Source organism: Penaeus chinensis, chromosome 18, assembly GCF_019202785.1.
Source record: "Penaeus chinensis breed Huanghai No. 1 chromosome 18, ASM1920278v2, whole genome shotgun sequence".
NCBI classification, from domain to species: Eukaryota; Metazoa; Arthropoda; class Malacostraca; order Decapoda; family Penaeidae; genus Penaeus; species Penaeus chinensis.
The window spans coordinates 14,592,600-14,617,599 of record NC_061836.1 but is presented as its reverse complement, the minus strand read 5'-3'; the positions used below and the strand labels follow the sequence as shown (position 1 = coordinate 14,617,599).

General features: G+C 40.1%; 1 protein-coding gene across 1 annotated transcript in view; it reads left to right on the top strand.

The window, feature by feature from the left end:
• Positions 1 to 25,000, top strand: part of LOC125034765 — a 69,953-nt gene that overhangs the window by 44,374 nt on the left and 579 nt on the right. The window contains exons 2-5 of the mRNA XM_047626710.1: positions 21,572 to 21,847; positions 23,075 to 23,119; positions 23,316 to 23,468; positions 23,814 to 25,000. The exon at positions 23,814 to 25,000 is cut by the window's right edge and continues 579 nt beyond it. Coding sequence (XP_047482666.1) covers positions 21,582 to 21,847; positions 23,075 to 23,119; positions 23,316 to 23,468; positions 23,814 to 24,315 — 966 coding nt within the window. The 5' untranslated portion in view covers positions 21,572 to 21,581 and the 3' untranslated portion in view covers positions 24,316 to 25,000. The remainder of the gene's footprint in view (positions 1 to 21,571; positions 21,848 to 23,074; positions 23,120 to 23,315; positions 23,469 to 23,813) is intronic.

Sequence of the window (25,000 nt, the reverse complement as noted above, 5' to 3'; positions counted from 1 at the left end):
TTCGCAGCTAGTCCCCGCGGGTCCTCTTAAAATGGTATCCAATAGCCTTCCGTACGGATTCCTCTTGCATTCAGCACTTGGCGCTTCCTTCTGCATCACAATCGGGAGATCGAGACGAAGCATTGTTAAGTCCTTTGCTGGTATTTGTGAACACTGCATAACCACGTTGCATCGCTCACTTCCGTTTCTCTCCCTCCGTTTCTTCTGCTCTGTCTCTGGCCTCGTCTTCCTCATATTCTTGATCTCTTTCTCCTTTCTTTTCTTCTGGATTCGCTTTCTTCGCTTTGTTTTCGAGTGTCTGGTTGTCTAGTTATTTCTATCTTTCTCTCCGTCTATCAGCCTATCTATCTCTGTCAATCTACCAACCTATTTATTTATCTACCTACCTATCTCTTCCTATCTTCCCCCTCCCTCTTTCACCAACTCCATCAACCCTGATCGACGTCACGGTCCCTTTAATCAGCAAATGATAACAGATCTCGGCAGTTTTATATATCAGGGTCTTTCTTCAACGGAGAGCAACATTTAACATTTTCTGCAGAAGGAGGTGAAATATTCTCAGCAACATTGAGCACTTCCTGACAGAGAAGGTTACAATTTTGCAATAATTTTTCAGCCAAAAAATAAAAATGTTCATCTCATAAAGAATCCCGTGTGGGTGTTCTGCGTGGGTAAACCTGAATGATTGTTCACATGTGGGACGTTTATGTCTGTGGGCGGCAGAGAGTGGACGTTGCCCTATTTGGATATTCGTGCTTTGAGAACTTTAAAAAACCGGATGAACTGACAATGCTCTATATGTCAACAATTTCAACAGAATTAAATGAACAGAATTAAATCTTTCTCCGTCTTTTTATTCTCAGTATACCAGTAGGTCTGAAGCAATATGAAGATATATTAAAATTGGGAGTGGGAAGTTACCTCGGTGTGTTTGTGTGAGGAGAAGAGTCAAGTGGAAACGAAAAAAGTAGAATAATGTATTTTTACGATGTAATTGGAAACATTAATACGATGCTGAATAAAGAGTAAGAATAGCAAGATAATGTTTTTTGCCGGGAAACCATTTTAATTAAACTAACATAAGACGCAAAAGGCTGGTAATATGAATTTAATTTCGCTGCAGTTCCATATATAACTAGATATGCCACTGCGTATAGGTAGATAAAAAATATTTCTTGGAATTCACTCCAAAAATAAATTTCGAACTCTCCTCAGGCAGCAATGGAAAGTCATATTAAAAGAAATAGAACTTAATAATCTTTAACATTTTAGAGACGTACGGAATACGCAAATATTGTGAATCATACCGATAAAGTTGTGATGTTCAGCTTACGAATCGGCAAAATCGTAAACCCAAACTCAGAAGAAAACTAAAAAAAAAAAAAAACGATAAACAGTCCACGAGCAAAAAATGACTAAAAATAAACTCCAAATACGCACAAAAGAAATGGAACACAATACAACAGCCTCCTTAAGTCTCAGCCTAAAAAAAAAAAAAAAAAAATACAAGTATAACAAAAGATAAAAGAAAGGGGGGGGAAACTGCAAAAGCACTTCTTAAAAATAGTAAGAAAACACCTTAAAGCAATCACCACAATGAAAAAAAAAAAAAAAAAAAAAAAATATATCATAGCATCAGTTCTCACTAAAAACCGTATACATTCTTCCTTAATGTCTTGGCCCCGAAAATCTCACGGTGTTTCTAACCTGACGTGATGACGCTCGCACCTGAAAAGCGCCCTTAATAGAGTGGACCCTCTATGGAATTAAGGGCAGTGTGTCTCTGTCAAGAACCAGCGTGCTGTGAAAACATTTTTTTTTTTTTTCTCACTGAGAGGTTGGTAGGGGGGGGGGTTAAGGTATGAGGGGGAGGGGGTTCAGATAGGAGGGGAGGGGGGTTCAGATAGGAGGGGAGGGGGTTAAGGTATGAGGGGGAGGGGGTCAGGGTATGAGGGGGGCAGGGGGTGAAGGTATGAGGGGGCGAGGAGGGATGCGGGTAGATAACTTTTTTTTTTATATTATTATTCGTGAGTAGGTTGGCATGAGAGAGGAGAGGAACATGCAAAAAGGATGAGGAGGAAGAAAGGAAGAGACAAGAGGAGAAAAAGGAGAAATTATAAAAAATTAAAAAAAAAAAACATCCGTTTGTGAGATATTTCTGCCTTAAGTTCTTTCCACTTCGTTTTTCTCTTTCTCCTTTTATCTTCGATGTCTTTCATGTTCCGGCTCGTCGTGTATGTCAGCTAAATATAGATACACCTTTTCAGGTGTTGTTAACCTGAAGAAAAATCAATTCGATATTAAAATTCGAAATAGCAGTTTCTGTCCCCCATCCCTTGGTTAAATTATTCATCCTCCTAAGTTATTGTCTTCCTCTTACTTCAGATTCATCGTCTTTTCCTTCCTTTTAATCTTCCATTTATATATCCACTTGTTCTTTGGAGGAGTGCGAAAGTTTTTACTCTCTTCGAATAGCAATTTGATGCTAAATAGAGACTTAAATTCCTTGTAATTGGGTACAATACCTCAAGAGCAACAGAAGAAAGAGAGAGAGAGAGAGAGAAAGGAAGGAAAGAAGGGAGAAAAATGAGAGGAGGAGTAAAGGTAAAGAAAGAGAGGAGTCAGAGAGGGAAACGAGGAGAAAACACAAGCACGATGATAATAACCATTCTATTTCCGTTCGCGTCTCACTCCACCGTCATCCACTCTGTAGATGACAGAGTAGATTCATTCCACAAATTTGAACATGAAATCTCGTTTCTCTTAATCTCCTTTCGTCTTTATTATTGCACTAACTACACAATCTTCATCTGCATTTCAATCCAAGTCTCCCTTCTGCCTCATTACCATTGAATCAAATATTAATTCCGGGTCGTGTAGACGAGACATTACTCTTCGGTCCCTCTTGCGAGCAAAATCTGAAATGCAAATCTATCTGCAAATTCATTATGAATATTGTCGTACCCATTAGCGTGACCTTTGACCTGTGGTGGGAAGTAGAAAATAGAAGAGAGAGTATAGATTGCATCATTTCTCCTACCTTATGCGACCCCGTCATAGGATACACAATTCCTCGGTCGGGGGTCGAGAGTAGATAGATTCATTCTCCCCCGATGCTTTCCACTCTCCCATCCCCCCTCATCCTTCTGCCACCTGGCCTGTTTTCCTTCGCTCTCTCTCTCTCTCTCTCTCTCTCTCTCTCTCTCTCTCTCTCTCTCTCTCTCTCTCTCTCTCTCTCTCTCTCTCTCTCTCTCTCTCTCTCTTCTCTCTCTTCTCTCTCTCTCTCTCTCTTCTCTCTCTCTCTCTCTCTCTCTCTCTCTCTTCTCTCTCTCTCTCTCTCTTTCCATCTCTCTCCATCTCTCTCTCTCTCTCTCTCTCTCTCTCTCTCTCTCTCTCTCTCTCTCTCTCTCTCTCTCTCTCTCTCTCTCTCTCTCTCTCTTCTCTCTCTCTCTCTCTCTTTCCATCTCTCTCCATCTCTCTCTCTCTCTCTCTCTCTCTCTCTCTCTCTCTCTCTCTCTCTCTCTCTCTCTCTCTCTCTCTCTCTCTCTCTCTCTCTTTCCATCTCTCTCTCTCTCTCTCTCTCTCTCTCTCCCTCTTTCTCTCTCTCCCTCTCTCTCTCTCTCTCTCTCTCTCTCTCTCTCTCTCTCTCTCTCTCTCTCTCTCTCTCTCTCTCTCTCTCTCTCTCTCTCTCTCTCTCTCTCTCTCTCTCTCTCTCTCTCTCTCTCTCTCTCTCTCTCTCTCTCTCTCTCTTTCTCCCCCTCCTTCTCCCTCTTTTACGTGAGTGGAAATGGGGGTGAAATAAAGAAGCGAAACGATAAGAGGTAGTAGGGGATAAACGAAAGTGATGGCAGGGAGAAACACAAAAGTGGAAGAAGGAAAAGAAAAACAGACTCAGGCGATGGGGACATAAAACGAGCGAAAGATAGGAAAAATAGGTAACAAAGCTGCGATGAGATGGAATGGAAAAACTAAGAGGAGAAAGGGAAAAGGGAAAGGAGAATAAAAGGGAGAAGAGGAGGAAACTACGCAAGGAATGCCACAGGCGATATAAACAAAGCAACGGTCAATACAGCTGTAATATGCTAATTTCCGCCATCATCATCGACTATTGCAACAACATCGCACCTATGATTGACAATATTACACCATATCAATACGAAGGATCAACAATATCAAATAAATCACAGAAAATATCCTTTCCTCAAAGATATATCACACGGATCACGCAGCAAAAAGGGAGAAGAAAGGAGTTATGCTTCCACAATGCGAAGGAGTTTCCATTCGCCATTCTCCTTCGTATAATACCCCTTAGTTTATTTCTCCCTGACCATTGTCCGAGTCCGCCACATGAATTCTTGCTTTTCTGCAACTCGACATAAAAAATATATATATAAAAAAGACAACAAAAACTACCAAATGTGATTATATTTTAGAGTTTTGGTACCGGCTCCTCCGTGCGGAAACTTTGAAGAAATGAAAAGCGAAGAAAATATACAAAAAAAACCCACAGAGAATTAAAAAGGTCAGTTTCATATTCTGACAAAAGGAGACACAACCAAGGAAGAACACGTAAATACCTAAGTCTTCCTTTGTTCGACTAGCTACAGCAACACCTATATGTCGCCTTAATTAAATGTGACAAGACCAAACAAAGGAATGAGGAAGGGAAGATAAGAAGACGGAGATAGATAGAAAGATAGCTTGGTAGAGGAATAGCGAGAGAGAGTGTGTGTGTGTGTGTGTGTGCATATACGTAAGAGAGAGAGAGAGAGAGAGAGAGAGAGAGAGAGAGAGAGAGAGAGAGAGAGAGAGAGAGAGGGAAAAAGAGAGAGAGAGAGATAGAAAGAGAGAGAGAGAGGGAGAAACAGACAGACAAACAGACAGGCAGACAGAGCGAGAGAGAGAGAGAGAGAGAGATAGCTTGGTAGAGGAATAGCGAGAGAGAGTGTGTGTGTGTGTGTGTGTGCATATACGTAAGAGAGAGAGAGAGAGAGAGAGAGAGAGAGAGAGAGAGAGAGAGAGAGAGAGAGAGAGAGGGAAAAAGAGAGAGAGAGAGATAGAAAGAAAGAGAGAGAGGGAGAAACAGACAGACAAACAGACAGGCAGACAGAGCGAGAGAGAGAGAGAGAGAGAGAGAGAGAGAGAGAGAGAGAGAGAGAGAGAGAGAGAGAGAGAGAGAGAGAGAATATGCGAGGCAGAAGAAATATACGTAAGTGGCAATGCACTCTCCCCTTCAAACCACCCGAGGTGAATCTGTGAAACGAAACGGGAAGCGGTATTCGAAGTGTATATTTGTGCAACATGGACGTAGCAATATCTGACGACTTTGTATCTAAAAATGAACGCTGCTTTTCATATGCAAGGTTTGTTTTACGTGTTTCATTTCTGGTGAGTTGGTTTTATGTATGTTTTAGTTCTGTCTCTGTTTGCGGTCTTATGTATCTGTACAAATATATGGTGATGTCATTACTTACGATACGCGTACTTACACAAACATTCACATGCACACACCTACACACACACACACACACACATACACACACACACACACACTCACACACACACATTCACACATTCACACACACACACACACACACACACACACACACACACACACACACACACACACACACACACACACACACACACACACACACATTCACTCACTCTCACAGATATACACACACACACACACACACACACACACACACACACACACATCACACACTCACAGATATACACACACACACACACACACACACACACACACACAGAAACTCGATATCTCCAACGGAAGCGAACACCTGCACCTACACCTGTTGTCATTCGCAGCTGTCAAGTAAAAGAAGAGGAAGGAGAGAGAAAGAAAGGGAGGAGAGGAAGGGGAGGAAGGGAAAAACGAGAGGAGAAAAGGGGGGGGAAGGGAGAGAGATAAAAGAGGGAGGAAAGAGTGCGAAGATAGAGAGGAGAGCAGGAGAAAAAATAATGAAAAGGGAAAAAAAGAGAGAGAGGAGAAAGAAAAGGAGGAGAAGAACAGTAAAAGAAGAGAAGGGGAATAGAGGGAGAAGAAGAAAAAGCAGAAGAAGACGTGAGGATTATTCTGATCCCACTCGGGTTGCAGAAGAAAGCATTGTTGCATACTCCAAAGAAGAAAAGGAAAGAAAATAACAATAAGAACGATAAGACTAGCAATGGTGATGATAATAATGAAAACAGGGATAATATTGATGATCATAATGCTAATGATGATGACAAGGATAATAATGACTTTGTCAATGATGATGAAAAAACGGATTAAATTGAAAAATGTTAACTATCACGTAGAATTAAAATTGCACAAGTATAATTCATTACATATGATTTAACCAGAATGAAATTAACTGATAAAACACGTATATTTTGTCATTTTTCTATAAGGGAATTGTATATTTTTTTATCTCTAAGTCTTTTATGTATTCTTTGATCTTTTTATTCATTTTTTTTTTATTTGGCTTTGAATCAGTGCGCTAGAGGTTCTTGTTGTTTGTTTGTTTTCTTGTTCGCTTGTTTTGCTTTGTTTTATATCTTTATGGTGTGTGATTGTAGAAGTATACAGGTATGCATATCCGCAATATGCATAGGTGTATATATAAACACACACACAGACACACATACACTAACACACACACACACACACACACACACACACACACACACACACACACACACACACACACACACACACACACACACACACACACACACACACACACACACACACACACACACACACACACACACACACACACACACACACACACACACACACACACACACACACGCACACACACGCACACACACACACACACACACACACACACACACACACACACACACACACACACACACATTAACACACACACACACACATACACACACACACACACACACACACACACACACACGAACACACACACACACACACATACACGCACACACACGCACACACACACACGCCTGAAACCTACCTGAGCATGATTCCTCGCCGTTGCAGGGTCGCCTTCACCTTGCGGTAAAACTATGTAATTATGTGTTATTACCCAACAGTAGCTTTGGTTCATGGCCAACCCAGTGCAAAGTAAACAAAGTAAACATAGTAAACATAGTAAAACTCAATGCCGGTGGGTGTAATATACTTTGATAATCTTGAACTTAAACTTGAACGAAAAAACGTCGGAATAAAATTGCAACGTTAAATAACATAACTTAGAAGTTATATTGTTTTGTCTTGGAGGGGCATCTTAGAAAGACGACAACAAGAATTAAATACTTTTGGTCGAACTGTCATGATATACATTGACAGAAAACATGCAGGGGAATATGACTCTTTCGGTGATGGCATTTCCAAAAGTTTTCCTAAATCGCTTTCAAAAGATTTACAATTTGCAGCGAACTGAAAGTTGGAAAACGAAATTGCGATGAAATTTCCAATAAGACTTTTTTCTGATTAGCAACGCCTGATTAGCTCGCTTTTCGATTTTTTTTTTATTTTTTTTATAGTTGATAAAGTTTGTCAGTTTCAGAGCGTTCAGTCAAAAGCTGAAAAAAAAACATGCGTGTATATATCTATAATGTTTGTTTTATTCTCAGTATCTCTCTCAAAGTATCAATTTCTTCTTCCGAGTACCTTGTTTCTGACGAACATAGACCCAGGGAAAAATCATATCATAAGCAAAATAATGAGAATGAAAGTGATATCAAACGTAACCCTTATCGCATCAGTCGCATCACTAAACATAACAGGATCACAGTGCAATAGTAATAAAAAGAATATAAAAGTCAAAAATCCCATATGAAAGAATCTAAATATATTCAATCCTCTTAAACGATCACAAGAAACGGTAAAACCCACTCGACACATACACAAAAACACGCATCTTGATACTACAAATCTATTGTCAGTACCTACCAGTCAGCGATAATCTTCACCGATTTCGCAAAAGGAGTGAGAGCGACCTTGCTGAAACATCCTCCAGCACATCTAACACGGCAAAAGCATCAGTTAGAATAAGCCCTGTCACTCTAACAAAGGCAACGTGGGAGGCCTCGAGGCTAGTAACTGGAAAGCAGAATATCAGATGACAGGATGATGTGCCATTTCCGGAGTGGTGTTAATTCTCCATCACAGCTGATTAAAAATGGATGGAATACGTCCAGCGACAAATATGAGATGACTTCAGGTGACACGTGTTAGCGTAGAAGCCGTAAATATAAAGAGAGCAACTAATGAACATTCGATCAGTGCAGTATACATATAGGAAATCACCCGCTTATACGAACCCTTTTATAACAATATCATGGAGCAATATAACTTTACGATGACATAGCTGCAAGGGTTGTAATAGAACTGCGCGTTAAATCGTGAAATAACGTATTTTTAACGAGCAGAACAATATGGATGTCTTTGTATAATGAAATATTGTGTTATGTGTGTGTGAGGTATTTACGTGGAAAGAGATATCTAAGAGCAAAGGAACTAAGTATTTCATGAAAGATATGAGGTATTGAGAGTTGCGCTTGACAGAACAATTCTATAAAGTGAATCACGATTAATTGTAATTTTCCACTTATTTAGCTTTTGTTGTTATTAGAGATTGCAATACATTAGTATGTGTTGTACAAGTAGCTTCAGGATACTTCACTGATTGTTCTTTTAACATTTTCCATGAAAATATAAAGCTTAAAACCCAATGCCTCTATGTAATGAATAATTTCTATGACAATATTCTTAAAATTATTAATTACAACACACGGTAGACCTCGTTCCATATCATAATTTTCATCACAAACACATAATCCTATGTTCTATCTTTATTACACTTCTAGCACTCAAGAGCTTACACAAATTGATTTAGATCGCTTTGGTGAACAGTGACAGAAGTGAACGTAATCTCAAAATACCTAGTAGGTTCTCCGTATTTATGGTGTATAAGGAACAAGGGAGAAACTCTTACCCTTTTCATGATATTTCTTCTCTTTCTATACAATGAACGGAAATAAAAAGGTTGGAGCGGATGCCTGGTTATATACCTGGTCATATGTATAGTTATATGCAGTGTAAGGATGTAGAAATGTATTTCGTAGAAAGTATTTTACAAAGAACTACCCACACCACTAATAGAGGTATTTGGAGACTCTGGGGCGTAGCTGATGTAATAAGGTGGTTATTGTAAAGATAAATTTAGATTTTCTTCAAGACACTCGATACAACACATCCGGCCAAGATCATAATAGTATTATCTTCCAGTTGCTAAATTCACAGAAGTGTTTAAAGACTTTGCATACAAAGGAATCCTTGACGTAAGCATATTATTCTTTCCCTCTCCCTTCTTCATCTTTTTCTTCTCTGTCTCCTTCTATCATTTCATCTGTATTCCCAGCCTACATTTCGTTTATTTTCCATCTCCCTCTCTCTCTTTTCCAGAAATAAACGGTAATAAGTAGAATAAACCTACCTGTCTCTTTCTCTCTTTCTCTGCTCATAGAGGATATATGTGACAGTCGCCTTTAGTATCTGCGCATAATTAAGGACACCTGAGTGCCCACTTCTCGGTGTCCACAACTGTTGCGTGAGAGCCGTGATTCATATGGAACGTGTAACTTTATTTCAGATTTATATTACGTTTGTTGGATGTTAACCCAAAATAAGCTCGGGGGAGTTTTAGTGATGGATGTCAAGGGATAAATTTGACTTGCGTTTTTTGATAACCTCGAGAGTATTTTCGTTTTTATCTAAATTCTCTTCTCTCTTCTTTTTCTTCTTTTCTTCTCTTTTTCCTCGAACTCTTAGTCTTACTTTTACACCCATTTCCTGTTCCAGTTCTCCTTTTTCCTTTATTCCATCTGTTGATTCTTCTTTTCCCCCCTATCCCTTTTGTTCCTTCTTCCCATCCCTTCTTCTTAGATAATTACTCAAATGATGACCTGTGTTTAGCTTCAAATGACTTTAAGGTGTATCCTACCGCCTCAACTCAACCTTCTGCCCGGAATAAAGTTGCTATTCTTAGCAGTAAGGACGATGATATGAATAACCCCGATAACAGAAAATTACGATATCATTAAGAAGTCACAATAACGCAGGTAAAAGATAAAACAGAAGCAACTATGAAAAATAACAAAGCACACCGCTATTGCTCGCAAAGACCGCCTGTGCCAATCTTCTTTACAATGCCCATCACGACCCCCGCCTTAGTAAGTGCGTTAAGCAAACTGTACCTCATCAAGAACTTATTACAGTCTGCTATGTCCCTGGAACGCTTCGGCGCGGGGAGAACCAGCGGAAGGAATTTGAGAGCGACTTATAAGGCAGGCTGGTTGGAATGGCCGGAATTGCTTTTTGGAATAGGTCGGCCCGTCGTGTGGTTTCTCTTTCCTTAAGCCTTTCCTTCTTTTTTGTTATTTGTAGGTTTTCCTTTTCGTTTTTTTTTTTTCTCTCTCTTTCTTATTGAGTGTTTGGCTTTGTTTCATCTTTCTTCTCCGCCTTCTGTATTTTTTTAATATCTAACTCTCTATCTCTCTATATAGCTATCTATCCATCAAACTCTGTACCTATCTGCCTCCCTCCTCCTCCATCTTCGATTTCTTCTTCTCTAAGTATCGTTAGAGCAAATGATTAAAGATAAAAGCCCATTCTGCAGCTTCTAGACTTTACAAACTTCGTTAAATTGTTTTCTTGACTTCGTGTAAGCTCACAACGACCTTTAGAGTAAGCTGAACAGATTGCTAATACATTTCGACACTTGAAGCAACAGAGGAGTTTGTTGTTTGGAACTAAAAAAAAAGACAGATAGATATATAAATAGATGGATTGAGAGAGAGAGAGTAAGAGAGAGAGAGACACACAGAGACACAGAAAGTGTTGTAAACAGGGGATGATCCATAAACAAATGTTACCAAAAAAAAACATCAAATAAAACAGAAAAAAATAGAGAAAACGTTAGTGATGACGACAAAAACAAATAAACAAAGGCCACAAACAAGATGTAAAAAGTTGCACTTCCCAACACGAGATCGTCTAGCGAAAGAAAAGTCTATCGATTGGTTGTGAAGAATGTCTTGCATGAGGAGGGGCATGTGAGAAGGAGGGAGGGAGGGAGAGGAGGAGGGATGAAAGGGAAGAGGGGTAGGAGGGGAGGACTCAGGGAGGGAAGGAAGGGAGAGAGGAAGTTAATACATAGAAGGAGGACAAGGGGAGAATGGAGGGAAGAGGGGAGAATGGAGGGAAGAGGGAAGGGAGGAGGGAAGATTACAGGGAGGAAAGGAGGGAAGGGTTTAGGGGAGGGATGGAGAGGAGTCTAGGGAGGGAATGGATTGAGGGTAGAAGGGGAGGGAGACAAAAGGGTCTATGGAGGGAAGGAGTAGAAAGGAGAGGGAGGGAGAGAGAAGGGTCTAGGGAGGGAAAGAGGGAAGGGTGGAGGGAGGAGCGGAGAAGGGTCTGGGGAGGGAAGGTAATAGGCAATTACAGCCTCTCCCCCTTCCCCTCCCTCTCTATCTAAATCCAGCAGGTCAGCAATAGGGATCCCGTCTCCACAGCTATTGGATTTTACTAGCCGACTGCCAAATCAGGGCAAAGTGAGAACAAATTAAAAGTTCCCCAAGCAAGTGAATGGATTATGGTCATTCTTCTATCATCTACATATATATTATCTATTAGATCAATGAAGCATAAGTGACTCTATTAACTTATCGAGAGAATAAACGATAATGCAACTGATTAAGAAATAGCAAAGCGTATTGAATATGCAAATGAACTACTTACCATCACCGAAACACAACCTGTGACGAAAGACATAAAAAAAATGATATTAAAAAAAAAAATCAACTGGGCGCTTTCGTGTTAATTAAAAGGGCCAGCCAAGAGACCCGTAATTAGTTCAGACAATATTCCATAATTAGACTAGCATGGAACAAGTTACCCGTTGTGGCTGCTAACAGAGCACAGCAGGTTGGGTAAACATTTGCTCGCAGCCGCTCACTCCCACCTGCCCTCTTCACGTCCCGCTCGAAAATTCTTATTTCCATGTTGCATTGTGGAGCTTTCGAAAACACAGGCTGTCCCCTCTGGCTGTGTATTTTTCGGCAGATTGGGAATAGATACCCATGAAAGATGTAATTCCAGAGGTCATACTTAGAAATCAGAAAATAAAATAAATGAACGTTGATAAAAATCCAGTGTGAGATGCCGGTATGGAAATAATATATAAAAGAGATATAATGAACGATGGTAAAATTGACGTTCTTTTCGGTGAATGACTGGCGAGGGAACCCCTAAGGACATCCAGATGTATTCAAGAAAGACGTCTCATTATTCGATCTTTACTAAAATAAGAAAAGAAAGAATATTTTTGCCATAATTGTAATTTGGCCTCATTAGAGCCACGCGAACTTTGACATATCTGAAATTTTTACTTAGAGACATTAGAGCGAAAAGAAAACTAGAAAAAATCTATACCCTTCAAAGATGAAGAAAAAAAAATCTCCCGATGATGCAGAGACGACCTGCTTATAACAATCGCATCCACGCTTTATCGATGCAAACTCTGGGTGTTTTTTCATCCAGCGCTTCCTCCCTTTAAGCTGAAACGAAGCTTGAAATTGAGGAACACGGCGAGATGTATCCTCACGAAATAGGCCCAATAACGACCCTTATGCCAGATTGTCCCACAGGCGACTATCATTTGAAGCTAAATATATAAGTTTAAAGTCGAGTTTAACAGCAAGAACTCGGATTCCCTCTATGATGGAACTTTAAATATTCATAAAAAAAAAAAATATCCAGACATAGCTTTAGTTATATCCTCTCTTGTTTTAGAAGCGATGACATTGATAAATATTAACAAGCTTAATAGAGTTCACATCGATTGCTTCTTCTTATATTTCGTCATTTTTTTCTTCTTCTTCTATCTAGGACGCGAGTCGTTCCCTCCGCAGTTATTCTCGTCAAGTATAACTGAATTTAATCATATCACTGCCAATTGCAATGAGTAGTTGACTAATAACGATAGTCGACGACCAAGTATTGAGTTTCATCACATTTGTTTTGCATAATGACTGGCTAAGCTCAGATCATAATAAAAGTATTAACACTGATAATAACGATTAAAACAGTGCTGATGATTATGACAATGATGATAGTAACAATAGTAACAATAATAATAGTAATTACATGAGAGTAATAATAATAATAATCAAATTGATTGTACGAATAATCGAGCAATAGAAATAGGACCTCTCTTTCGTCATTATAATATGAAAACGTGTCGAGTGATTGCTAGATAATTTCCTCGAGAACCAGATGTGAGTGATTGCAATTGACAGTAATATTACTAAAGGATATTTATTAATAGATATGACTGTGGCCAGGTAAAGGAGACACGTGTACATCGGCGCGTGTGTGGCTGCGTGATATTACAGATGCTCGTGGTGATTGATGCGCTGAGGTGGTTTCCGTCTGGCAGTTGGCGATTTGTGATTTGTCTTTCTCTCACACTTTCTTTTCTTCTCTTCTTTTCTCTCCTTCTCTCTCTCTATTTCTTTCTTTCTCTCTCCTCTTCTCTTCTCTTTGTCTCTCTCTCTCTCAAACTCTCTATCTATCTATTTATCTATCTGTCTGTCTACCTATCTATCTATGTATCTCTATCTCTAATTCTATCATTATCTATCTTTCTCTCTCTCTCTCTCTCTCTCTCTCTCTCTCTCTCTCTCTCTCTCTCTCTCTCTCTCTCTCTCTCTCTCTCTCTCTCTCTCTCTCTCTCTCTCCCTCTCTCTCTCTCTCTCTCTCTCTCTCTCTCTCTCTCTCTCTCTCTCTCTCTCTCTCCCTAACTCTCTCTCTCTCTCTCTCTCTCTCTCTCATCTCTCTCTCTCCCTCTCTCTCTATCTCTATCTCTATCTCTTTCCCTCTCTCTCCCTCTCTCTCTCACTCTCTCTCTCTCAGTATCTATCTATCTTTCTCTCTCTTTTTCCCTCTCTCCTTCTCTCTCCTCCTTCTCTCCCCTCCCTTTCTCCCTCCATAAATATTGCCAATAAATCACCAAATCAACCAGACTTCTCGGCCGCCTCTTTACCCAGCAAGAAAGAACTGAAGTCAAATGTTTTCGCGGTAATGGCGACGTTGTGAATCCTGTTTTAATTGCATTAACTGAGGCGATGAAGATGAAAGAGGTAGTGGAATGGGGCGTGCGATCTCCGGAGAGTTACTCCGGGCGCGAAGATTAAACTTTATTATCAACACGAGTTATCAAGCATCGCTTCCAATATTTTCACAGGAGGTGACTAAAGCACTTAGAGATGCAAAGCCTTCTACCTTGAAATATTTTAGTAATAATATTATCCTTAGTAAATGAGACTACTTTATATACGAGTTATGGAAGTAAAACATTAAAACATAACAAAATTCCTAATAAAGAAAAAAAAAGGTAATAAGAACTAGAAGGACACATTAAATAGTATCTTTAGAACAAAAATCGAGAGCAAGTGGAAGGTATAAAAAAAAATATATAGACTCCGCCTCCACCCATGTCGCGTTCCTTGAGAACACAATTGATCGGAGAAACCTATAGTATATAAGGAGTGTCACTGCAATTGCAAATCACAGCGAAGCGGTCAGAATACGAAGAATATACGTATCGTTATTAATAGTTACGGGGATGTCAATAGGTAACGATTTAGAGTCAGAATGGGTTAACAGCGTTCTAAATATGTTGGAGAACTATACTACCTTCATTTACTAACAGTACGACAAAGAAATAAAAAGATACTCTAAATAACAAAAAATAATAATAATACGTGAGTGACGAATCTAATAACATTTCTTCAAAGTCATAGATACACAATAAAACATCTTTCTTGTATTAACGTAAAGATATGACTATATGAATATATAACCCACTCACTCGGTACCATCCACTGGCTTCGGTAAACAAGTCCCGAGCCTTAAGAACCTCCGACCCAGTAACAGACCAAGTGAATTCCAATAACTGTTTCTGCATGAAGGAACAATGACAAACACTCTCTGATATTGGCCATGACTTCGTGTAAATTATTTGAGTAACAATAGTTTTAGGAGACAGACGGGAATGCATTGGAAGCACAATAATATTGATACGAGAAACGACAACTAAATTCCAGTGCGGGGTTCAATAAAGCGCTTCACTAAATTCGCAATCATTTACAACTATTGCTCAGACAACGTCGAGTGAGAGAGAGAGAAAAAAAAAAAACACACAATATAAGGGTGACAAATAAGCGCGCAGAATTCGGCTTTGTAATTACAAATGTGCAGCTCATGCGTTATACATAGTCAGTAGTTATTGTCGTAAAGCACGTGGGAGAGGAGGGGAGAGACAGTTCCTCGGGGAAAGAACGGCAGGGTTACGTTCGGCCGCTGCTGTTTTGACAAAGGAGCGTTTTGTGTGGGGGAGGGAGTGGGGATGGGAGTGGGAGTGGGAGTGGGGGGGGGGTTGATCTGCTATTCGTTTAAAATGGAAATTGTAGTAAATGAATGAAAGCGAAGGGAGTAATGAACAGCTTCATGGAGGTATTGTTGATGTGCTTAAGTTGGAAAGATTTTGTGAATGGTCGGAGCTTGTATGCAGGGATGAAGGCGGAAAAGGGAAGTCTGATAAAGGTTTTGATTGGAAAACAATATCAATAATATCAGTAATTGTCATGTTACTGATAAGGTTTGTGAGAAAGAATTAACTGCCAAGTTACATAATACGTGTCACCTAGAACAGAAATTCAGTAATATATGTTCATGATAATAGCATTCGAAGTACCTGTAATTAACATTAACATGACTAGTCAAGCAAAATGACCTGACAAGCAAAATAATTTCCCGTCGGTACAGCATCAGTTATGACCCACATTGGAATTAAAAAAACGCCATATCCTTATATATTTATTTTCCTCTTCATCTCCTTCATATCAAATTAAGAAAAGCTTCCTGTAATACTTAGCACATAATCTTACTTTGCCTATTATCTAGCCTTTGTCTATAAAGAATACTTCCCTCAAACAAAGCCAAGGTTAAAACTGAAAGTTTCTTATTTCAGATTCTTATTTTGTATCAATTCTTAATGAAAACAAAATCTCACTAGCATATTCTTCCCTCATTTAAATATTTAGTGAAATCTGAGGTTTCAACTGATGGAGACGAATACAGTGACGACATTACACGAGATGAGTGCGGCGGTGACAGAGAAAACTGTATCAAGATAGAGAGATATATTCCTTTTCCATAATCGTTACAACACTGGATTCATCTCCGTGTTCTGTCACTATCACCATCGTTCTCCAAGCTTAAAAATAATAATTCTTATAACGTAAAAAAAGGCGATACATCCATTCCGACTACCGTCTACCCAGCTACAAAGTAAGGGCTACATTTATCAATGCGCGTGGTTCAGAACCGTAGCCGGGACGAGGAGGCTCAAGCAAGAAACGCGACACCAACGAAGACGATTACGACAGATTCGGACACGTTCATCCGTGGGAGAGTTAGGGCAGTTTGGGGAAGACAAGTCTGGAGTTTATTTTCTTCGTGGGGGGGAGGGAGGCGATCAATTTTGGATTTTAGATAGAAGGATAGATAGATAGATAAATAGATAAAGGAAGAGAGAAGGCGACTGAATGGATGGATAGGTGACAGTCAGATATATACGTAGATAGGGAGGAAAGGAGAGGGACAAATTTTGGTTGACAAGGGTGCTGTACTTGTAGACTATCGACTCAGCATATGGCTCATTAAAAGCAGTCTGGACTAATAAGAACATGCCACTGTATAATGATATCCATAGCTTCTCGTAAAAGCTTTTTGCCTTCTCCGTCGCTTTTAGGTCCTGCAGTGGTAACTATGCTATTTTCTCAATTTCCTTGCTATTATCCCTTCCTTTTCTTACTTCCTTTCTCTTTCTCATTTTTTTCTCACCTATTCTCTGTCTCTCTTTTTCTCTGTCTGTCTGTCTGGCTGGCTGGCTAGCTGGCTGGCTGGCTAGCTGGCTGTCTCTCTTTCTCTCTCTCTCTCTCTCTCTCTCTCTCTCTCTTTCTCTCTCTCTCTCTCTCTCTCTCTCTCTCTCTCTCTCTCTCTCTCTCTCTCTCTCTCTCTCTCTCTCTCTCTCTCTCTCTCTCTCTCTCTCTCTCTCTCTCTCTCTCTCTCTCTCTCTCTCTCTCTCTCTCTCGCTCTCTCTCTCTCTCTCTATCTATATATCTATCTCTGTCTATCTATCTATCTATCCATCTATCTCCCTCACTCACTCACTCACTCACTCCCTCACTCCCGCCCCCCTCGTCCCAAAGTCAAAGAGTCACGTACCATTACAAATCATTCCACTGCTCCAGTAAACAACGGAGCAACAGACAAAATGGACTTAACGACAAAAGCCTATCCCAGCGAGGTACTTGCAGGAGGTGCAATGGCATACTGGAAAAGGCCGGCTGGAATTTCAACTGCAGACCGTTGCAATACAATCAGTGATGGTATGGAGACGAGGGTGAGAGGGAGAAAGAGAAGAGGGAGAGGAGAGGATGCAGAGGGGTATGGGAGAAGAGGAGGGGAAAAGGAAGAAAGAGAGAGAATAGGCAGGAAGAGGAGAGGATGAAGGAGGAGAAGCGAAAAAAGGGAATAGGAAAGAGATAGAGAAGAGGGAGTAAGAGGAGAGGATAGAAGAGGAAAAGGGGCAAAGAAAAGGAGGAAGGAAACAGAGGAGGGAGAAAGAAAAGAAGGATAAGAGAGATATATAGTATGGAGGAATTAAAAGAAAAAGTCGAGGGAGAAGAGAGACACAGAAAAATGAGGAGAGGAAAAAACAAAAAACAAAAACGAGAACTCCAAAGATTTTTTTTTTTCTAAAACAATTCAATTAAATTCCCGAAGTCCAGCATTAAAACACAACAGCAAATTAAGCCTTATCAAACAAAAAACATTACCCAACTGTACGCCTTAAAATCTACCAATTGTATATCTTTGCCGGAGATGTTGCCACCGCGAGTTCAGAAGATTTTTGGATGACTGGCTCCCTTAAACAAGAAAATGCTGACATCTTTGCCCTTGCTTTGATCTTGTCTTAATTCCCCGACGTTTTCTGTTTGAGCAATCGGCCTTCTCGGAAATCAATTCGAGGATCTTTTCAGGGTAACTATTTTTTTCTCTTTTGTTTTCTTTTTCTTTTGTTTTTTTTTTTTGTTTTGTTTTGTTTTTGGTTTTTTGTTTTTTGGCAATCTTTTTTTGGCATATTTCTGCACTCTAACCTTGATGGAACAGGTAAAAAAAAAAAACGTTTTTTCCGCAAAGCCTAAAATATATATATTTTTTTTTTTGCGAAATAAAATGGAACTTGAGCACAAATATTTCTTTCTATTCACAGTTTATGTAATTTCCTAAAGTTCCTCATCAAGAAACACGATAACGAACGTTCAGATGCGTCCTTACAGTTTAGCCTGCTCGCGAAAGAGAAAAAAAAAAAAAAAGTCTTTTTTTTTAAGTATTGTTGAGAAAATGATCTGTTCTCTCCCTCTTTAAGGAACAACAGAGTTATTTCTATTTCAGGGAATCAAGCTGAACACTCTGAAGCATGAACAAAGAGGCTTTTAATATAACAACAGGAAGCATATTTTATCTATCTATCGTTTTTTTATCTACATTCTTATCATTCTCCTTCTTCCTGTCGTTATCATTTCTTCGGGTTAGGTAAATATATCGCCTAACAAAGAAAGGGAAACAGAGATAGGGAGAAAATCTCTTATAGAAAATCGATATAAAACTTGTCAACAGAGGACAAACGCAGTACAAGCTAGCAGTACGGCAGTTTATTGCAAATGCACCCTCCTTTCACCTCCTGTGACTAGCTATATATCATTCAGGTTTCAGAAGTTTGTATTGTATTGGATGTAACAGCGGGGCGAGGCTGAAAACAATGATTTCTAAAAGAAGGGGAAAAAAATATACAAATTTTGTTGTATATCACTGATAATTGGTTTCGAGAGATGTAAGTATATAACTCGCCAAGATGAATGAGGTTGTAATTTATGGAAATAAATAGATATGATTTTATATAATCATATATCTGATTAAAAATATGAATATAATTGCGATTTCCAAAAAATAAGAATACACCTATAAAATAAACAGAAAGAACAAGGGAGAAGCTAAACCTAATTCCTCTCAACAAACCTCAGTTGCGGCGAAACAGCGTAGCATAGCAATGCGTCGGCGTCTCCGAAGGCGGAGGCTGCCGATGCTGATTCCTTCAGGCAACTCTGAAGCGCTAGTCACTCTCACTTTTTTTCTAGATCCGCCTTTCTTTCTCGTCTCGTTTATTTCTTTCCATTTTACTTTTTTATTTGCTTTGTTCGTGTAAATGTCTTATATATAACTTAACTGTTTGTGGTGTTGGTATCACTAATAGACACTTATGTATGTACCCACATACGTACTCACATGCGCCTAAACACACACACACACACGCACACGATACATACATACATTAAACACACCAAAAAGTAAAACTCACACACAATGTACACACAGACACACCTGTACTGTTCTCCGACAAATGTTAACGTGATGGCTCGCAGTGTCTCGGCGCTTCCCGATGTTCTTTTTTTTTTCTCTCACTTAATCAGCTGATGGCTACAAACTATTCCTGTTGTTTCTTGTTTCTTGCCTCGGGACTTCCTTTCCTTGGATGACTGAGACTGAAATTTGTGCCTATTAAAATGATTAGAGGATGAGAAATTAACCGTCACTCTTTGAGAATGGATATGTTTTTTTTTATTTATTTCATTTCTGTTATTCGGATTTGTAAGTGATGGCCTGTGAGTCCCACAGAAATCTGCACTGGCCAGATTTTGGTAGAACGATTTTTTGTTTGGTAATTTCCACGAGGTTTTGCCAGGGCTGCAATCATCTCTCTCCCCTTCGCCCTTCGCCTTTCACTTTTTATCAGACTGTTCGTTTGTCCAGATTCTTTATTTCATTTCCTGTCTCTCTCTTTTCCTCTTTTATCTCTCTCTCTCTCTCTCTCTCTCTCTCTCTCTCTCTCTCTCTCTCTCTCTCTCTCTCTCTCTCTCTCTCTCTCTCTCTCTCTCTCTCTCTCTCCTCTCCCTCTCTCTCTCTCTCTCTCTCTGTCTGTCTGTCTGTCTTTCCCTGTCCTTCATTATCCACCGCACAGTTTTCTATCCAGTTTCCTATTCGGATCATCCTTTCACCGATTTCCCACGGCAAACCAACAGCTTGTGATCATTACATCCTAATAAGACTATTTTTAGATCAGTATATAAGTTCCTTTAAACCACACATATCCCTTTTTTTATTATTTGTGTAACCACTCATATCTTACAGAAAAGAAAATCTCAGAGGAAGTTCATAATACCACGTCAAATAATCTGCAAAATCTCGAAAACATATGTGTATAAAAAAATTACGACATCTCACACGCACCAGCTCGCACCCTCTGAAGTATAACTGAGTTACCCCTTGCCTCGGGTATTTACTCTTGTTCTCGTAAGGACATGTAACTTGTGATTCTATTTTATCTGTGTGCAGTGCCATCTATACAATTTATAGAATCTTTCATTCGTGCACAAATACACGTAGGTGGATATACTTGCGTATTAGCTTGCCTTGATTTATTCTTTGAGTTATTCGTGTTGTAAAGTTGCAATACTTCTGAACTTACTTATTAGCCTCTGCTCTCTCTCGTTAGGAATATATATTGAGACATATTTCCATATTGGACCCGAGAATCGTAAACGAGAAATATCTGAATATATTCACTTATTCAGATAATGACGTGAATGTATAGAGAGATAAGCATGGTGACCCCAACAGATTTACTCCAAATTAATGTAAATCTATTGTAACTCACCTGAATTATCATATTCATGAAAGGGAAACGGATAACAAAGCATAACACCACATTAGTGTTTTTGTTCCCGCGTAAGTGAAGATAAGCAGTCCCTCTATAAATGTAGTCAAATATTACGCGAGGTAAAAAAAAATCAGGCAGCCTACTTTCATACAGTTGGAGGCAATTAGGGTCAAACATATATATTAATTTATGTAAAACTTTTAATATCCCACAGCGAATGAATGCCGCGTTTTTTAATTGTCGGTGATAATTTCGTAAATTAGAATTGAGGGAGGGGCACCATGCAGGCTTACCAACCTTGATATCAGGGCAAAACGAAGTGTAATATCATGTGTACCTAATCCTTGCTTACTTCGATGTTCATTAGAATTATCTATAGAATTGGCTTAAAATGGAATAATGTAAAAGGTAGAAGCAAAGAAGCAAAAGCAAAAGGGCCTCGTGTATTGTGTCTGTGCACTATGTGTAGCCCGGACCTTACATCAGTTATCTAGTGTTGCAAGTTTAATTCTACTTCCTTAGGGAATGAGCATACCTCTGACACTATAAAAATAACATTTTACAACATTTACATATAAAGTCTCTAAACATGTACGAACATATAAGGAAAAATAAGGAAATAAAAAGTCCCATTTCTTGACGACAGTTCCTTTCGCTCTTTCCAGAACCAACACCATGTTCTTCGCAGTCTGGGCTCTCCTCGCGGTCATCACCTGCAGCCACTATGCCAGGTCCTCTCCAGTGCCCCCAGTAGTAGGAGCCCTTGAGCCGTCTTCGCAGGACTTCGCCCAAGGCCAAGACGATGTCTTCGCCTCCCCAGACAAACGCCTCCTCAAGTACTTCCTCCCAGAGAGCCAGGCTTTGGGATCTGAAGAATTCGCCCCTATGATGGCCACCCAGGAGGACACCAAGAGAGGATACTCGAACAAGAACTACCTTAGGTGGGTGAACAGGAACAAAGGGAGGGAGGGAGGCAGAAGAAGGGGTTCTGTGAGTGTATAGGCCTTGAGTACAAGAAGGAAGGAGGGATAAACTGGTGGGAAGGGAAGCAAAAGTAAGAAGAGGTGAAATGGGAATAGAATATGAGAGATTAGGTGGGAAGAGAAGTGGATGAGAAGAGAGGAAATGCATTTGGGAATAGATAGCAACTAAGAAGTAAGTATAAATATAGAAGAAAGATGGGGGAATGGAAAGAAAAACAAGGAAAACAAATAAGGAAGGGCGAAAACGAAATGGAATAAAATTAAAATTGCGGAAAGGGAGGGATTAAGAGGAAAATGATAACAAGCTAAATACTGAAGAAGTCAGAAAAAAATACAATGCAAAAAATAAACATAATGAAACCGGAAAAGAATCTATATAAAGACAAGCATCCTATAAAACCCACAAACACAAGCCAAGGGAATAAACACATCAGACATATCGATCAGCCATTCAACACACTGCGACCCACTCCCACTAATAACTAACAACCAGACACGCCATATGGACAGAGGAGAATTAAGAGAGACACTAATACCCATAAATTAAGGGTTCCTCCCCCTCCTCTCTTCCATCCTCACTCGCAGGATATTTGTAGGGTGATATAAGGATATGATGAAGATACCAAGTAATTGGTTGCTGTTGTTTCTCTCTCCGTCAGCCGAGAAATGAGTGTGTGGGATGGTCCTTTTTCGGTTCTGTTATGGGTGTCTGCGTTCCGTCATGATAATTTCCGAGTGTTTTTTTTTTTTTTTTGTGCGTGAATTGATAGTCGTGATGATTTACTTGTTTGAGGGTATTTTTGATATAGTATTAAGGTTATAAGTTTAGCTGGCTTTTTTAAAGATCAGGGAATGGGTGGATAAGATTTAATTAAGTAGGTTTCAGAAAATAGATACGACCGATTGATCCACACGCATATACACACATACGCACGCTCAAACACACTCACATCCAAAACCATAAATCCGAACTTGCATAGCTACAACACATACACACCCACACGCGCACGAGAAATACACATCCTCACGCACAAGTGTACTCGAATGCACAATTAACACACACACATGAGCCCATACGTGCATACTCTCTCACAAACATGGACACATACATGCATACTCTCTCACAAACATGGACACATACACGCAGAACTGCAATAGTATCCTTAAATACACCTTTATCTCCAGGTTCGGTCGTGGTGATGAGAAGCGTGGCGACCGGAACTTCCTCAGGTGAGTTAACACAGGTGATAAAGGATTAACGAGAACAAATGAAATGATACACGTAAATGAACGTGTGATAAGATGCAAATATCTAAACTAATTAATCCGATATTGTAATTATTTGAAATATCCAAAATGGCTCGCGCGGAAATCCTTATAGAAAATCCAAATTACACCAATAAATTCGGTCGATTTTCGCTTTCAGATTCGGCCGCGGAGACGCAGCCATGGACAAGCGCAACCGCAACTTCCTCCGCTTCGGACGCGGCCCCAACCGCAACTTCATCAGGTTCGGACGCTCCGAGACTGCCCCCATGGAGTTCGGCCTCGGACTCCCCGAAGAGGAACTGCCCGTCATGTAAGGAGGGCTCTGGGGCTTGTTTATTTATCATTATTTTCATAATTTTGTGTGCAAGTGACTTCTGTGTACAATCTGCATTTATTGGGATTTTTTTTACTCTAATGAAAATTATGTATGCGGTGAGAAAATTTCCTTCTTTTGTTTTGTTGCCAAAGAAGATTTATATAAACGTGGCAATCCAGGAGAAATCTTAGAGGACGAGAAGTTGTAATGGGAATACATGCTGTATCTCTTTATCTATCTATATAGCTGTATCTATAAAATTATCTTAACCCCGTTCTTTCCGCAAGACTTCACACCTTGGCAAATAAGTGTAATACCCTCGTGGTCCTCCGCTTTCAGCATCGACCAGGGAGACATCGACGAAATGTTCGAAGCCTACAAGGAGGAGAAGAAGAACGCCCGCAACAGCATCCGCCACCGCCGCTCCGTCGACCGCCAGCTCTCCTCCTTCTGCGACAACTGCGAAGACAGCCAGAAGCCCCAGCAGACCACCACCGCTCAGCCCGCCGTTGTTGCCGCCGTCAGCAGACCCAAGCGCAGCGAAGCCGAGGCCAAGGACGCGCTCAGCCTCCAGCGCAGCAAGAGATACGTCGTGCCCAACTACTACGGCTACTCCAGCTACTCCATGAACCACTCCCCCGCGGCCTGGGCCAAGATGATACCCGCCGAAGACATGGAGCTCGATGAGGAGCCCCAGGTCCTGGCCAAGCGCGCCTTCAACGTCCTCTCCGGCCCCAGCGAGTTCGTCGGCTCCCCCAGCATCCCCGAGGGCAAGATGCTGGTGAAGCAGTACCCCCGCATCGTCAGGGCACCCGAGAGAAACTTCCTTCGATTCGGTTGAACAAGTTGAGACATTAACACTCCTATATGGCAACCCTTCCTTCACACCTTCGACCTGACTATCCATTTCTCTCACGGGAAAATTGTCCTTGTACAACCTTAAGTATGCTGACCTTGATGTTATATATCTTTACCTGGATAACGGATAACGGCTCATCCCAGTGCTCCCCCATTAACTTATATATTGATATATATGTACAGACTTGATGGGAGATTGTTATTTAAATATATAGATATATCGAAAAGATCAGCGATTTTTTGGTTTGTGTGTCAATGTATGTGGACAAAATACATTTAATTATTTATTTCACAAATCTTAAATCGTTGATCTGACGCATTTATGCAGAGGCCAATAACATATTGAATGGTATAATATGCTGACAATATATTTCGAGTCGTTATCAGTCCTATCTTTAGACGCTTTAGATGTGTGACTGAGTATGTAAGGATGAGAGTATTGTATATATATTCCGAGAGGCTCAACAGGTAAAGTTAGCGAGTACTCGATTGTGGGGTGTTGACTGTATCGTTTACTTAAGTCCTCCCCTCAATTTACCTATTGTATCGTTTTCTATGTTTTGTTGAGGTTTGCATATTCCATACTTTTTCTTCCTTCAAGGCGCAAGTAGTGGTCTTGGATTATTAATATATGTAAAGGCTGGAGAACTGATTAATAGTTCATTTCA